Below are 13254 nucleotides of genomic sequence, written 5' to 3'. Positions count from 1 at the left end.
GCCTCCCCTATCCTCTCTTGAATTCATCTACTCCTCCCTGTTGGGTTCAGGCCCTCATGGCATCCTGTTCTACTTCATGGATGAAATAGCCAGCCAGAACATCAACTTGCCACTATCAATTCTGCCGTCCAGTCCATCCTTTCTAAAATACATTTCTGCTCCTGTCCGGTCTCTCTTGTTAAAAGCCTCTCACCTTCCTGCTTACAAAAGAATGTCCAAGTCATTTGCCAAGCACGCAAACCTCTCATGATCTTGTGATATCACCCAAGACTCCCCATAGAGCACCCTACTCTCAAACTACATAAAATGACTTCAGATTCCCAGGATCAGTCATGACTTTTTACACGTTCCTATTCTGTACCTGCTGTTCCCACTGCCTGCTGAACTCCTATGCATACTTCAGAACCCTTTGTAAATATCACTTTCTCCTCCATGAAGTGCTCCCCAACTCTTCACCCCCTTCAGATTTGTCATTCCATCCTCTTTGCTACAGATATACTTTGAACACAGCTCTCATGCAAAACATATATCAGGCATTTAATGACTTATAATTCAATGATGTGTTTACACATCTTCCTTCCTACTCTACTTGGAAAGCCACAGGTCAAGAATGCTTATCCCCTGCCTAGAACATGCACATGTTTAGACAAGCAGCTCATTAAGTTCCTCGAATTGGAGGAAGGACCAGCTCTGTGAGAAGTTTCCCCAGGATGCACGCAGACAGGATGCGAGGGGAAGGAAGGAGTTAATGGCTGAACCTTTAAAACTCTGTGATTGGTAACCTTGGATTTAAATTTCGTTTTAACACAATTGGCCACTGAGAAAGCATTTTCATCACAAATCCTATTTCCTCCAAGTTTTCTAAAAACGTCACCCTATCAGTTTGAATCCTGCAAGCTCTTTCTCAGCCAAAAGGAATTTCCCTTTAAACAAAAACTGTTCAGACATTTCCAAGATATGAAATGTGAAAAACCAGGATTTTCCACTCAGACAACTAGGAAACTGTTTGCAAATTTTTTTTTCCCCTGACTCCTTTTATTTGCCAAGGAGTCTGAAGAGATTTTCTAATGTTAAAAAAAAGTTTCCTACCTCTGTGTCTCTCTGTTTTTCCATTCTTTATTTTGTCTGGGTTTCACTTAAACAAAGTTTTAAGTCAGAAAACAGAGACCACAAAATGCAAAACTACACCTGCCCGTTGAATTGCCCAAATGAAATACACAATCCACCAAATGCTGCTGGTGCTGCTGTCGTCGTCGCTGTTGTTGTTTTAAATAGCTTTCTGTTTGTTTGTTTTTGTTTTTGCTTTTTTTTGTTTTGTTTTTTTGAGACGGAGACTCGCTGTCTCCCAGGCTAGAATGCAGTGGCGCGATCTTGGCTCATGGCAAGCTCCGCCTCCCGGGTTCATGCCATTCTCCTCCCTCAGCCTCTTGAGTAGCTGGAACTACAGGCGCCCGCTACCACGCTCAGCTAATTTTTCTTTTTTTTTTTTTTGTATTTTCAGTAGACACAGGGTTTCACCATGTCAGCCAGGATGGTCTCGATCTCCTGACCTCGTGATCCGCCAGCCCCAGCCTCCCGAAGTGCTGGGATTACAAGCGTGAGCCATCACGCCCGGCCTTAAATAGCTTATTTTTTAAAGAATCTTCAGTGGTAGGGGCATAACACAGGTAATATCTGTGGGATTTTGAGATCATGTAACAAAAATGTAGAATTTACAAAGTGATCACCAAAGATATGAAGTAAATTGTACTGTGATGAGTTCATACATCAAAAGGCATGGCCAAACGCAGTGGCTCACGCCTGGAATCCCAGCATTTTGGGAGGCCAAGGTGGGTGGATCACTTGAGGCTAGGAGTTTCAGACCAGCCTAGCCAACATGGTGAAACTCTGCCTTTACTAAAAACACAAAAAATTAGCCAGGCGTGGTGGTGGGCACCTGTAATCCCAGCTACTCGGGAGGCTAAGGCACAAGAATTGCTTGAACCCGGGACGTGGAGGTTGCAGTGAGCCAAGATCATGCCACTGCACTTTAGCCTGGGCAATAGAGCGAGACTCTTGTCTCAAAAAAAAAAAAAAAAAAAAAAAAAAAAAAAAAGGCTTTATCCTCCAAAGAAAAACTCTCTTCCAAGAACTACCATTGATAATTCTAACAAAAACCAGGCATTAAAATATGGATGGTTCAGAATAACCCATCTCAATTCTTTAAAAAAAAAATCTCCAAAGTAATATCAGACACCTACACCAGAATAGAGCAACTCAAAAGCAGGCAATTCAACATGAGGCAACTGTAGCTGAGCCCCAGAGCTGTTGTACACACAAGAGGAAAATATGGTACATGATCTAAAAAGTTATGTCTCACTTTTGAATTGGCCTTCCACACAGTCGAAAAGATTAGACCTACCCCCACAGGATGCCACAGAGGGTTTCCCAAGCCAAAGTACAAGCAAAACACAGCCTGTCTCTAATGAGTGACACTGACTGTAGAAGCAGCTGATTCCCAGGAATGACCCATGAGCTCCTCTTGGGTTTACACTGCAAGAGAGCTGAGTCACTAAACATTCCCTGAGATAAATGGGTGCAGCGATAAGAAGGATCAACGTCCCAGCTCTTCTTTGAAACACATCAAGAAACATACGAAAATTCAAGGGTTACCCAGCCAGAGCTGTGCAGCTGTTCATGTGGACCTAGCAGGTTTGAGTCAGACTCCAAAGATCTGCTTTTCATCAAAAGACAAATAGCAAGTATAAAAAACTGAGAACCAGTTGCACCGAAGTTTATAGCAGAGGCCAGGGGAACATAAAGAGAGAAGAGAAGGCCAAGTACCAAACACTCACATTTAACAGGTGGTATGGAAGCCAGAGGAGGAAGAACTAAGCTTGCCAGAGTGTCATGGAACCCAAAGCAAAAACGAGTTATGAGGCAATCCTGTGGTCAGTATTGCCAAATAATCCCATGAGGCCCTGCAGGTAAGGACAGAGAAATGACTATTGGATTTAGCAGCTAGGGAAAGGTTGAGCAGTAGGACCCAGGGGGCAGAGGATACAGGGTAGAGACTAAGGAAATGGAGGCCATAGCTGGTGACCACGCACTCGAGAAAACCTGGCAGTAAACAAGAGAAAAGAAATGAGTAAGAGGGAGCATCTGGCAAACATGTGTTCAAGGCAGAGGCCTGTGTTTACAGCAGAAGAGGAGGGAAAATAAAGATGCATGAGAGAGAACAATGACAGGCTCTCTCCACTTTCTGAATGATGTCAGACTCCCAAGGTTGGGACACTTCGTTCCCAAAGAGAAGACATGTGACTTAGGGGATAGGTTGGAAAAGTACTTCTATTACGGGTCAGGCAGTGACATGCAAAGAAACTGAAATCCACATAGGTGAAGTAATGTACCCAAGGTCACCAGAGAGCCTATGTCCCTCGACACCAAAATGGTCTGCCTTGAGAGCCCACCCTTTCCACTATGCCATCAACTCGACTCCCACTGGAAACAGGGGCTGTCACTCAATCACCCCATGCCCATCTTGTTCTCTAATCAAAACAAGAAAAGATATCAACACTGAATTACCCAAGTCACTATTATACTGAATTTTCACATTTGCAAAACCATTTACAAGAATCCAAAATTTATTTGTTTGTTCATTTATTTATTTATTTTGAGACAGGGTCTCGCTCTGTTGCCCAATCCGGAGTGTAGTGGCATGATCACAGCTCACTATAAACTCAACCTCCTGGGCTCAAGCGATCCTCCTGCCTCAGCCTCTGAAAGTGCTAGGATTACAAGCATGGGTCACCACGTCCTGCCCAGAGTTTTTAAAATATATAAAAAGAGGCCAGAGCCACCCAGCTTATCCATTTTCCAGGACTGCCTCACTCTACTTAACTATGCATCAAGCACTTATGATTGGGCATCCTGCACTTGACTAAGGACCATGAGGGTATAGAAGAGACAGTGATGTCTCCTGTCCTCAAGGAACTTGTGCTGAGCAAATCTCTCTACTGCTCTACGTCTCACATTCCCCATAGATAAAATGGCCCGTCTTCTCCCATGTGCCTCATGAATAACCTATACAATTCGATTCAGGGAAAAATCAAGATCCCTTAGCACTTCATTGGGAAGGGCCAGAGAGCATCTACTGAGCAGGGAAAAGGAGAAATAGGCTCAAGGTTGATCCAGAGACAGTGGGTCTCATCATTTCCTTTCCATCCTGATTCCACAGGGGCAGAAAACATGGGCAGCACTCCCTCATTCATGAGATCACTCGCTTGAACAATTCAGATGCCCTGCAACCACAGGCCTCAACCCTACCAAATGCCCAGCTAAGGCTTAAGGCTATTTGCCCCAAGAGAGTCACCAGACAGGGTGGAGCCATGTCAGGCTGAGGCCAGCAGTTTCAGCTGCAGACGGGCACATGTGGCCGCATCAATATTTGAACAACCATATGCAACTGGAAAAATAGCTTATTTGAAAAATGGCATTTAGCTTTCTACCTGCTGTCGATCCCAAACAGAACAAACCATTCTTGTCCTGCATGGTAAGCATGATTACAGGCTCAGCTAGCTACCTCCAGCCCTGGTATTCTACTCTGCTGCCAAGAGTCCAGATAATGCAGTTAATTCTGCATCTCCTAGTTAGTGAGTCAAGACGTAGCCATAATCTCCTCCGGGCTCCCACCCCACCCTGAATAGCCTTTGCCTGGACTTTCAAGAGGCTATTTCTACATTTATAGTCTTCCTTCACTGGGCACTGGTAGCATAGCTAAATAACATTCTTAGAACTTTGCTGGGCCGGACATGATAGCTCATGCCTATAATCCTAGCACTTTGGGAGGCCGAGGCAGAGGATCCCTTGAGCCCAGGAGTTCAAGACCAGCCTAGGCAAAAGAAGGAGACCCTGTCTCTATTTAAAAACAAAAAACAAAAGAACTTTGCAAATGGCCCAGTACTTGGGTTTACTGTTTTACGCCCAGGGCAAATTACTGTGAATTTTAAATTTTCTAGTTGCTAGCCCAGGTTCATGAGAAAAGAAACATACCTTTTGACTAAGGAAAGAACTGTTAACTCAGACTGTTTTACTAATGATCCCAATGGTCATGCTGGTTGAGTCTCCAATATCTCTTCCACCCCCATATGATTAATCTAAGCTGATTACATAAATCCCATTCTCCTTTCCAGCCATTGGCTTAAGAATGGTCATGTGGCCCAATCCTTACCAATAAAGCTTTAAGAAAAAGAAGCTAGTGGGCTACTAAGAAAAGTTTCTTCCATTCTAAAAAAGGGACACAAGAAAAGAGACAACTTCTCTTCTTCCTCTGGAGGTTGTCATTTTGAACATAACACCTATAACTCCTGTGTCCATCACACATCCAACCTGAGGATGAAAGCTGCACATGCGTGGAACCAAGGTCCATGGGGACACTGAGGAACTGCTGAATCAGCCAAACAAGGAGCTCTATTTGTTTTTGGTTTTTTGTTTGTTTTGTTTTGTTTTGTTTTTGAGACAGAGTCTCACTCTGTCACCTAGGCTGGAGTGCAGTGACATGATCTTGGCTCACCGCAACCTCCCCTCCAAGTTCAAGAGATTCTCCTGCCTCAGCCTCCCGAGTAGCTGGGATTACAGGCGCCTGCCACAGCGCCTGGCTAATTTTTGTATTTTTAGTAGAGACAGGGTTTCACCATCTTGGCATGGCTGGTCTTGAACTCCTGACCTTGTGATCCACCTGCCTCAGCCTCTTAAAGTTCTGGGATTACAGGTGTCAGCCACCGCGCCCGGCCAGGGGCTCTATTTAAAAACCTCTTGCAACATGAGATAATTTACTTACTATATGAGCCAATCTGAATCCATTTTCAGTTATTTCCAGCTGCAAACATTGTAATGAATTCAATTATTAATCTAGATTCTATACCTTATAACTCCTTCAAAAGCAATGTCACATCACAGATCCCTATTTCCACTGAACACTATAACTCAGGGATCTTTCGAGAAGGAGGGCAAATATAAAACTCTGTACTGCCCTCTCATCTTTCAGGACTGTGCCTATGTCTACCGCCTCCCAACCAATGTTACTACCATGAGAACAATTTCAGAGACAATAAAATCATCGGTTAAAGATTTTTTGCTAAGCCAATGGAAATCCTTTAGATCACAGACAAATTAGCAACATATAAACAAGGCTGCCTTATGAATAAGAGCCACATTATGAAATAATGGAGGGGCAGTGAAGGTTCCTCTCCCATTCCCCAAATAGTCCCCCAGTACTACCTAGCTATCGCCCTAGGTTCTCCAAGTAGAGATTCACCCTTTTGACTTGAAGTAATTATTGTTAAATATAAATGCCCATTTCGGGGTAACATGTTAAATCTTACTAATACTTAAATTTCTAGTGTAAGCTTATCAAATCTTTCCTGACAGCAAAATTTGAAGAGAGGAAATTGGAAAGAGAACATTACAGTGAACACTTGATGTCTGAGAAAGGAGGGGAACACAAAAGGGGTGAGCATGTTGAAAGGTACCCCAAGGGTCTGGAAAAATTATACTTACTTCCCAATTCTGTCTCCCGTTAGAACTCATTACATTTATTCAGCTTGGGGAGGTCATGTGATCATAAGTAATGCCATTCTCAGCCAACAAGGACCCGGGTCCCCCTACAGAACCTGGTATGGGGCCAAGCCTAGGAGGTGACTCCAAAGTGGAACATCAAACCAAAAGCTTCAAGATCACATTGAAATCATATCACTCTCCGGGCCAGGCAGGAGGAAGAGGAAACCACACAGTCTGTGAGATCAGCCAAGTCCTTTCCAGCACTCAGTAAGACATGGAAGCCAGATGGCCTTTCCATCTGGACCAGGCAGGTCGGATATTCCCCCAACTCCCTACCTACCACTGTCTGGAACCAGTAGTTTCACTTGAAGAACCAAACAGATATAAAGCTGTAGTAGCATAACCAGCAAATGATTTTACAAATAACTTGGCTTTATAGGAATTCTGCATTTTAAACAAGCAGAACTTCTGTTGTTACTTTCACAAAAACTTAGTTTTTATTATACACTTTTTTAAAAGGATATAATCATGGCAAAAATTGCAAAAATTGTTTTATTTTCCAGATGGCTAAACTGAGATAGAAGAAAGACAGAACATTATCAAGATCTTGACATTTATCATAGGCAAACCCCCTGCCGACCTCTCCCCCTAAAGCCTCTTTCCACAGGGCCTTCCCACTTCTCCTGTTCTTCATCCAAGGCCTCCACCGACATTGAGTGGCATTGAGTTTCTATATACTCAAGCTATACACTGAAGTATATATTCTACATACTGAAGCTCCCTTTTCCCCAGAAGAACACTTGGTTGAAAATTACCTCTAGTTCAGTTTTACATGGTGCCCACAAGTTGTACTTCTTCCATTTTCTAGACATAGTCAGGAGATAAAAATTTGAATAGTACCAACGGGTGTAGTACGTAGACATGCTTCCCTTCATCTCTTGACTTCCACTTCCCCAAGCTGCTTTCCCAAAAATTATCCATTTCTTGAGCATCCTTCCAGATACAGTTCATACATATATAAAATACATTTTAAAATTTATAGATTATTTTGCTCTTTAAATGGCAAAAGGGGGCTGAGCACAGTGGCTCACACCTGTAATCCCAGCACTTTGGGAGGCCAAGGCAAGAGGGTCCCTTAAACCCAGGAGTTGGAGACCAACCTGGGCAAAAAACTGAGATCCCGTTTCTACCAAAAAAGAAAAAAAAAATTAGCTAGGCATGGTGGCACACACTGATACTCCCAGCTACTCTGGAGGCTGAGGTGAGAGGATCACTTGAGCCTGGAAGGTTAAGCCTGCAGTGAGCCATGACTGAGCAACTGCACTCTAGTCTGGGTGACAGAAAAAGACCCATCTCGAAAATAAAATAAAATAAAATAAAAGTAAAAAATAAACTACAAAAACACAGATAATTCCCAGAAAGTAATTTTCAGAGAATCTTACAGGAATACAATACAAATGGCAGAAATGTCCAACATACAGGCAGGTTTGGGGAAAGAGGCAAGGTTTCTTCTCACGGTGGTACCAAACCCCAAGAGATATTCTCCTGATTTTTACATCTGCCATCTTTTCTGAACCAATTTTAGCCTGTATTCCATCTTGAAGCAACAGCTTTCCTAAAATCAGTACTCACTGAATTAAAATAACATGTCATCATCTGTATGGAAACAATTTTTTAAGCTTCAAGAGGAAGCCCAGAGTTTTAGCAATTCAGGATCTAATGATCAATCCACCTTTGCCCTATCCATATGCTTCATTATTTTGTACACTTTGAACCTGTCTGCCTTTGTCCTTGTAGACCAAGATGTCTTCATAACTAACCAAATGGAAAACAAAACAAAACAAAACAAAACACTGCTCCTAATGGCTAACAGAAGGCTCCTGAGAAACATTATAATCTCAGCCTTGGGCAACAAACTTGAACATTCTAAATTGTTTAAATCAAGTATGTGACAGGTTTGCTAAAACAGAGCATTAGCAATCATGCATGTAGTAATTAAATCCCTAGTAAGAGCAACAAAAGTGATCTCACTAGGAAGGCTTGGTGGCTGCCACTGTCAGCCTCGTTTAAACATTAGCTGCTTTCAGGCTCAGCAGTTTCTATATTCCAATCATCCTCTTCCAACCTCTTACTCAGTTCCTTCTCTTTAAGTCAGGATTCTTCATTCAGACAGCCTGATGGGCAAGTACTTGGAGGCAGGCAGACAACGGGTTTGAATCCGGGTTCTATCACTAAATAGCTGTGGGAACTGAACCAAGTGCTTAAACTCACTAAGCCTCATTTTTCTCATATGTAAAATAAAAGTAATAAAAATGGCTCATTTCATTGGGTCATTACAAGGGTTAAATGGCATAGTCTTTGTAAAGCACTAGACACAATGTCTTTCAGCAGGACCAGCTACGGAATGTGTGAAACCCAGTGCAAAATGAAAATGTAAGTTCCCCTGTTCAAAAAGAATTCGGATTTTCAAGATGGTGACAGCAGAGCATCAAACCAAGTGTGGACCCCATGGCACTGCATGGGTGGCAGGCCATGTGGTCAGCCCTGCCTTTCAGATGATAAACACTCAATAGATGGTAGCTGTCATCATCTCTTACCACCCTCACACCCCACCCTCCCCTCAGGCTCTCCTCCACTTGGAAAGTTTTACTAAATCATTCCAAAAACAGGCACTGGTGTCTCAGAAGCACCTGGAGTTTATAAGACAAGTAACTCACCAAAATGAGTAATCTAAAATACATGATATTAACACAGGCTCATGAAAATGCACACCTACTTAGGCCTTTGCTCTGGTTTTTCATCCTGCTCAGCTAACACTCTTACCTCCTTCCAGTCTTTGTTCAGGTCCATTTTCTATGGGAAGCTTGCTCTGATCACTCAGTTCAATCCCATACTTTGCTCTTCTTCCACCCTGTGTTCTCTATCCCCCTCACCTTGTTCTGCTTATACGTTTTCCATAGCATTTATTTCATCTAATATAATCACTTCTTTATTATGTTTATTGTTTATGTTCCCCTACACACACACACACACACACACACGTGAATATGAGCTTCTAGAGGTCAGGGATTTCTGTCTGCTTCTGTTCACTCATGTTCCCAAGTGCTTTATATATTCCACAAATACTAATCGAAAGAACAAATATCTCTTTGACTGAATGCATAATCAGGCCATCCTTTTTCCACATAAAGATTCAGCTGGAGTAACAAACAGCTCTGCCCCTGGATATCTAACAGAGTTCAGGAAACAGATGGGAAAGTTATCTATCTCCCCACCTCTTCCAAACGTCCCTTAGTTTGAGAGAAATATAACCCAATCATCTGTACTGCTAAACCAATACCTCTTTCAACAGTAATTCATATGCACAGTTTGTTGCACTGACTTGCAGCAATGATAAGCAGCATTTTATAGGAATGAGCTGTTCACAACAGACATGTACCTAAGTGGAGGACATAATAAGCATTTTTTAAAAATAGAATTAAAAGAAAACTAATCACACATTCCTGCTTTATCACAATGACAGAAAAACTGGGCTGTTAATATCAAAGCAAATGTAAGGTCTCTACTCCCTGAAACTGTGCATAAAGATGTTAGTCAGAGCCAGTCCAAGCAGTTCTTCCTGGAGTGAATGCCACAGTCACAGGTAGCATCTCGCACCCTTCCCTGTGAACTCACAAATGCAAGCTACGGGGTCAAACAACAGCAAGGTAGATGCCTGTGCGTAATTCATCCCACCAGCTGAAAGACAACCCCCTAACTGTAGCATTGCAGCTGTTGGATGAGACACTGTCACAGCAAAAGATTGATACTTTAAGAACAAAAGAGAAGGGCTGCCCCTCTGCATATGGATAAAATGTAGCCTGTCAGCAGAAACTCCTGGAGCACCCAATCATCAAAACATATTTGAGGACCAACATACTCCAAGTCCTTTACTGAGGACAGGAAGCACATCTGGGACCCCAACCCCCATGCTGCCCGCATGGTGTCCCCAGGACAGGCTCAGCAAGCAAAGCCCAGAAGATCACACTGAACATCTGGCTTTTGCCCCAGCATGAACTACCACTCCCTCTCAGCCCTGCACTCTGCATTTTTTTTTAAACGAGCCACTCTCAGCCGCCACAAATACTTTGGTGGGAATCAGCAGGGAGGCCCTCATTCCTTGTCCCAAAATAACGTCAGCCAGAGGCAAAGGCCAAAGAGGTGGAGCCTGCAGGCCATTTTGCAGAAGTTTCAAATATCCTGGTACTGACCCCATTAAAAAAGCGTGAAGGGGAAGCAGCCAAGCCTCTAGTGGTTTTCTCATTAGTGTTCCCCCTCACCCCAGCCCCACCACCATTACAAACGTCTGCATGGATAAGAATCAAACAAAGAGATCTCGTATAAAGTTCTATGATCAGTACTGGCCATTGGAAACAAAATACCATTTTGCAAACTTAATACCAAAAAGTTAACATTAAAAACTCTAAAAGAAATGTGCGTACTCTGGGACAGCTTATCCCCCAAAGAGATCTCTGAGGCATTAGTAGAAGAGTGAACAAGCAACTGGTGAGCTGTCCCACCTTCCCCAGAGCCTGTCTTAAATATGCAACTGTCTCAGATTTTCCATACTCCTCTGCTGGTTTTTCCTCTGAAGAGGGAGGAAGGAGACTTCTTGGTCGTACAGTTTAAGAAGGCAAATAAAGCCGCCTTTCTCCTTAACGTAGGGGAGCCCTTTCAACACACACACACACACACACACACACACACACACACACACGTGTACTTTTTAAAACATAAATATGAAAGAAGAGGGAGGGAGAGAGAATACGAGACAGATGAAAAGGAAATGCTACTTAATCTTGTCCAGTTTTTGAAAACCTCAAAAAAAAAAAAAAATCAATAGGCGGAGGCATGTTATTCTCAAAACACACAGTCCTCCCGCATTACAGTACTGTTAGCAACAGCAAATGATGTTACAGATGGAAAAAGCCTCAGGGAAAAAAAGCATGAATTGTTAAAGGAATACAAAGTGGCATTACTCTCACAAGAAGTGCAAAGGGGCCAGTTGCCCTCCTTCATCTGCTCAGACATTAAAGTACACCTCGCCCAGGACCTCTTGACTCTGGCCATGCCCTGCCCCAAACCCTGCCTTCCCGGTCCCAGGACTCCAGCTGCTCCTCGCGTGACAACACTTCCCCGCTTTGAAAGCCCTCCTGCCCCGCCCGCCGGGTCCTCACCGTGTGGTACATGAGGGCCTCGCCGTCCCCGGGCTCTGACAGCTCGCTCAGCTTGCGGTCCCACTGCAGCACGCCCTGCTCCCCGCTCTCCAGCACCTCCATGGCGGTGCGGGCCGCGCTGGGCCGAGGATGCTAAGCGCAGAGGGGACGCGCAGAGCTGCCTCGGACCGGCGAGGTTCCTCTCTTTCCGCGTGTGCGTGCGTGTGTGCGCGCGCGTGTGTGTAGTTTTGCACTTGGAAGGCAAACGTCTGCTCTTCTGCCGGAGAGAGGATGGCCAAGCGCTCCCGTCCGGTGTCCTCGGAGATCCGAGAATCCCCAGGGACACGGGCCGGACCAAAGGCTGCCGGGGCTAAAGCGGGATGTGCATCCAAAATGAAGGCAGGAGACCCACTCTCATCCCAGGAAAATCCCTTCGCCGCAAACCCACTTGCCGCTACAGCTCCAGACACAAACTTTGAGACACCCCAGGGCTCCTAGGCTCCGCTCCAGGATCCAGCTGCGGCCGCACCTCCCTCCCAGGCTTGACCAATCGGATATCCGTCTTGCCCAACAGACCCAATCAGAAGTCTCACTCTCGGTCTTGTCCCGCCCCCCAAAGGCAGAGGCCGCGGGAAGTCTCCGCCCACGCCTTGGAAAGTAGCCAGGGAGTGTCTGTGACGTCACCGAGGAACTCCTCCTGCCTGAGCGCAGCCCGCTGACGGCTGTCGCCTACAGCGGACCAATAGAGGGCTTGGGTTCGGAAGTGATGGACTGGAAGCTTGACTAATGGGAAAAGGGCATCTGAAAGGTACAGCCAATGAAATAGCGACAAGAATACATTTTGTAAAACGGGGAGGGTGAGCTTAGTCTTGCTGAGAATCCTCAGAAATTAGCCAGCGCGCCGACAGGGGGCGCGAGAGTTGCTGCGCGGGGGACTTACATATTTTCAGGTACTTTAGTTCATTTGGATCTCTCGGAATTTTTTTAATGGATTACATATTATACAAAAATCCAAATATTCCTCATGCACATAAATTTATATTAGTGCAGCTGTAGCAAATTGTCATTGTTCTTCACCTTTTTCGCCCATTTTCTGCTGGGTTCTTCTATTTTTTATGAACTTCACTTACTGTATTTTTTTCTTTCATCTGCTTGGTAAGAGTCAATGGCATGCTTTTCCAGGTCCTACAGAAGTGAGCCCAGTCCTTGAATTCATAGAGCTTTTATCTCAGAGGAGTCAGGCAATAAACAAAGAAATAAACATTTAAATGCAGAAAGTGGAAATTGCTATAATGAAAACTAAAAGCAGGAAAACAGGATGTGTCAAGATCGATGCTATTTTACGTGCTGATCAGGGAAGTTCTTCCTAAAGGAAATGAGATTTCGGGAGAAGCTGGTGTTCCCATGACTGCTGGGGAGGCCAGTGTGGCTGCAGCAGAGGTGCTTGGCAGGGAGGGGTGGGAAAGGCCGGAAAGGTGAGCCAGGGCCAGAGCACCAGGCCCACCTCCTAGAATAAGGAAGA

General features: G+C 44.3%; 1 protein-coding gene across 1 annotated transcript in view; it reads right to left on the bottom strand.

Annotated features, from left to right (window-relative positions):
* Positions 1-12282, bottom strand: part of CREB3L2 (cAMP responsive element binding protein 3 like 2) — a 127649-nt gene extending 115367 nt beyond the window's left edge. Inside the window, exon 1 of the mRNA XM_050785015.1 lies at positions 11754-12282. Within this exon, the coding sequence (XP_050640972.1) occupies positions 11754-11855 (102 nt within the window). The 5' untranslated portion in view covers positions 11856-12282. The remainder of the gene's footprint in view (positions 1-11753) is intronic.
* Between the last annotated feature and the right edge of the window lie 972 nt (positions 12283-13254).

Source organism: Macaca thibetana, chromosome 3, assembly GCF_024542745.1.
Source record: "Macaca thibetana thibetana isolate TM-01 chromosome 3, ASM2454274v1, whole genome shotgun sequence".
NCBI classification, from domain to species: Eukaryota; Metazoa; Chordata; class Mammalia; order Primates; family Cercopithecidae; genus Macaca; species Macaca thibetana.
The sequence above is the reverse complement of the archived record's forward strand: the minus strand, read 5'-3'. Positions and strand labels throughout refer to the sequence as shown.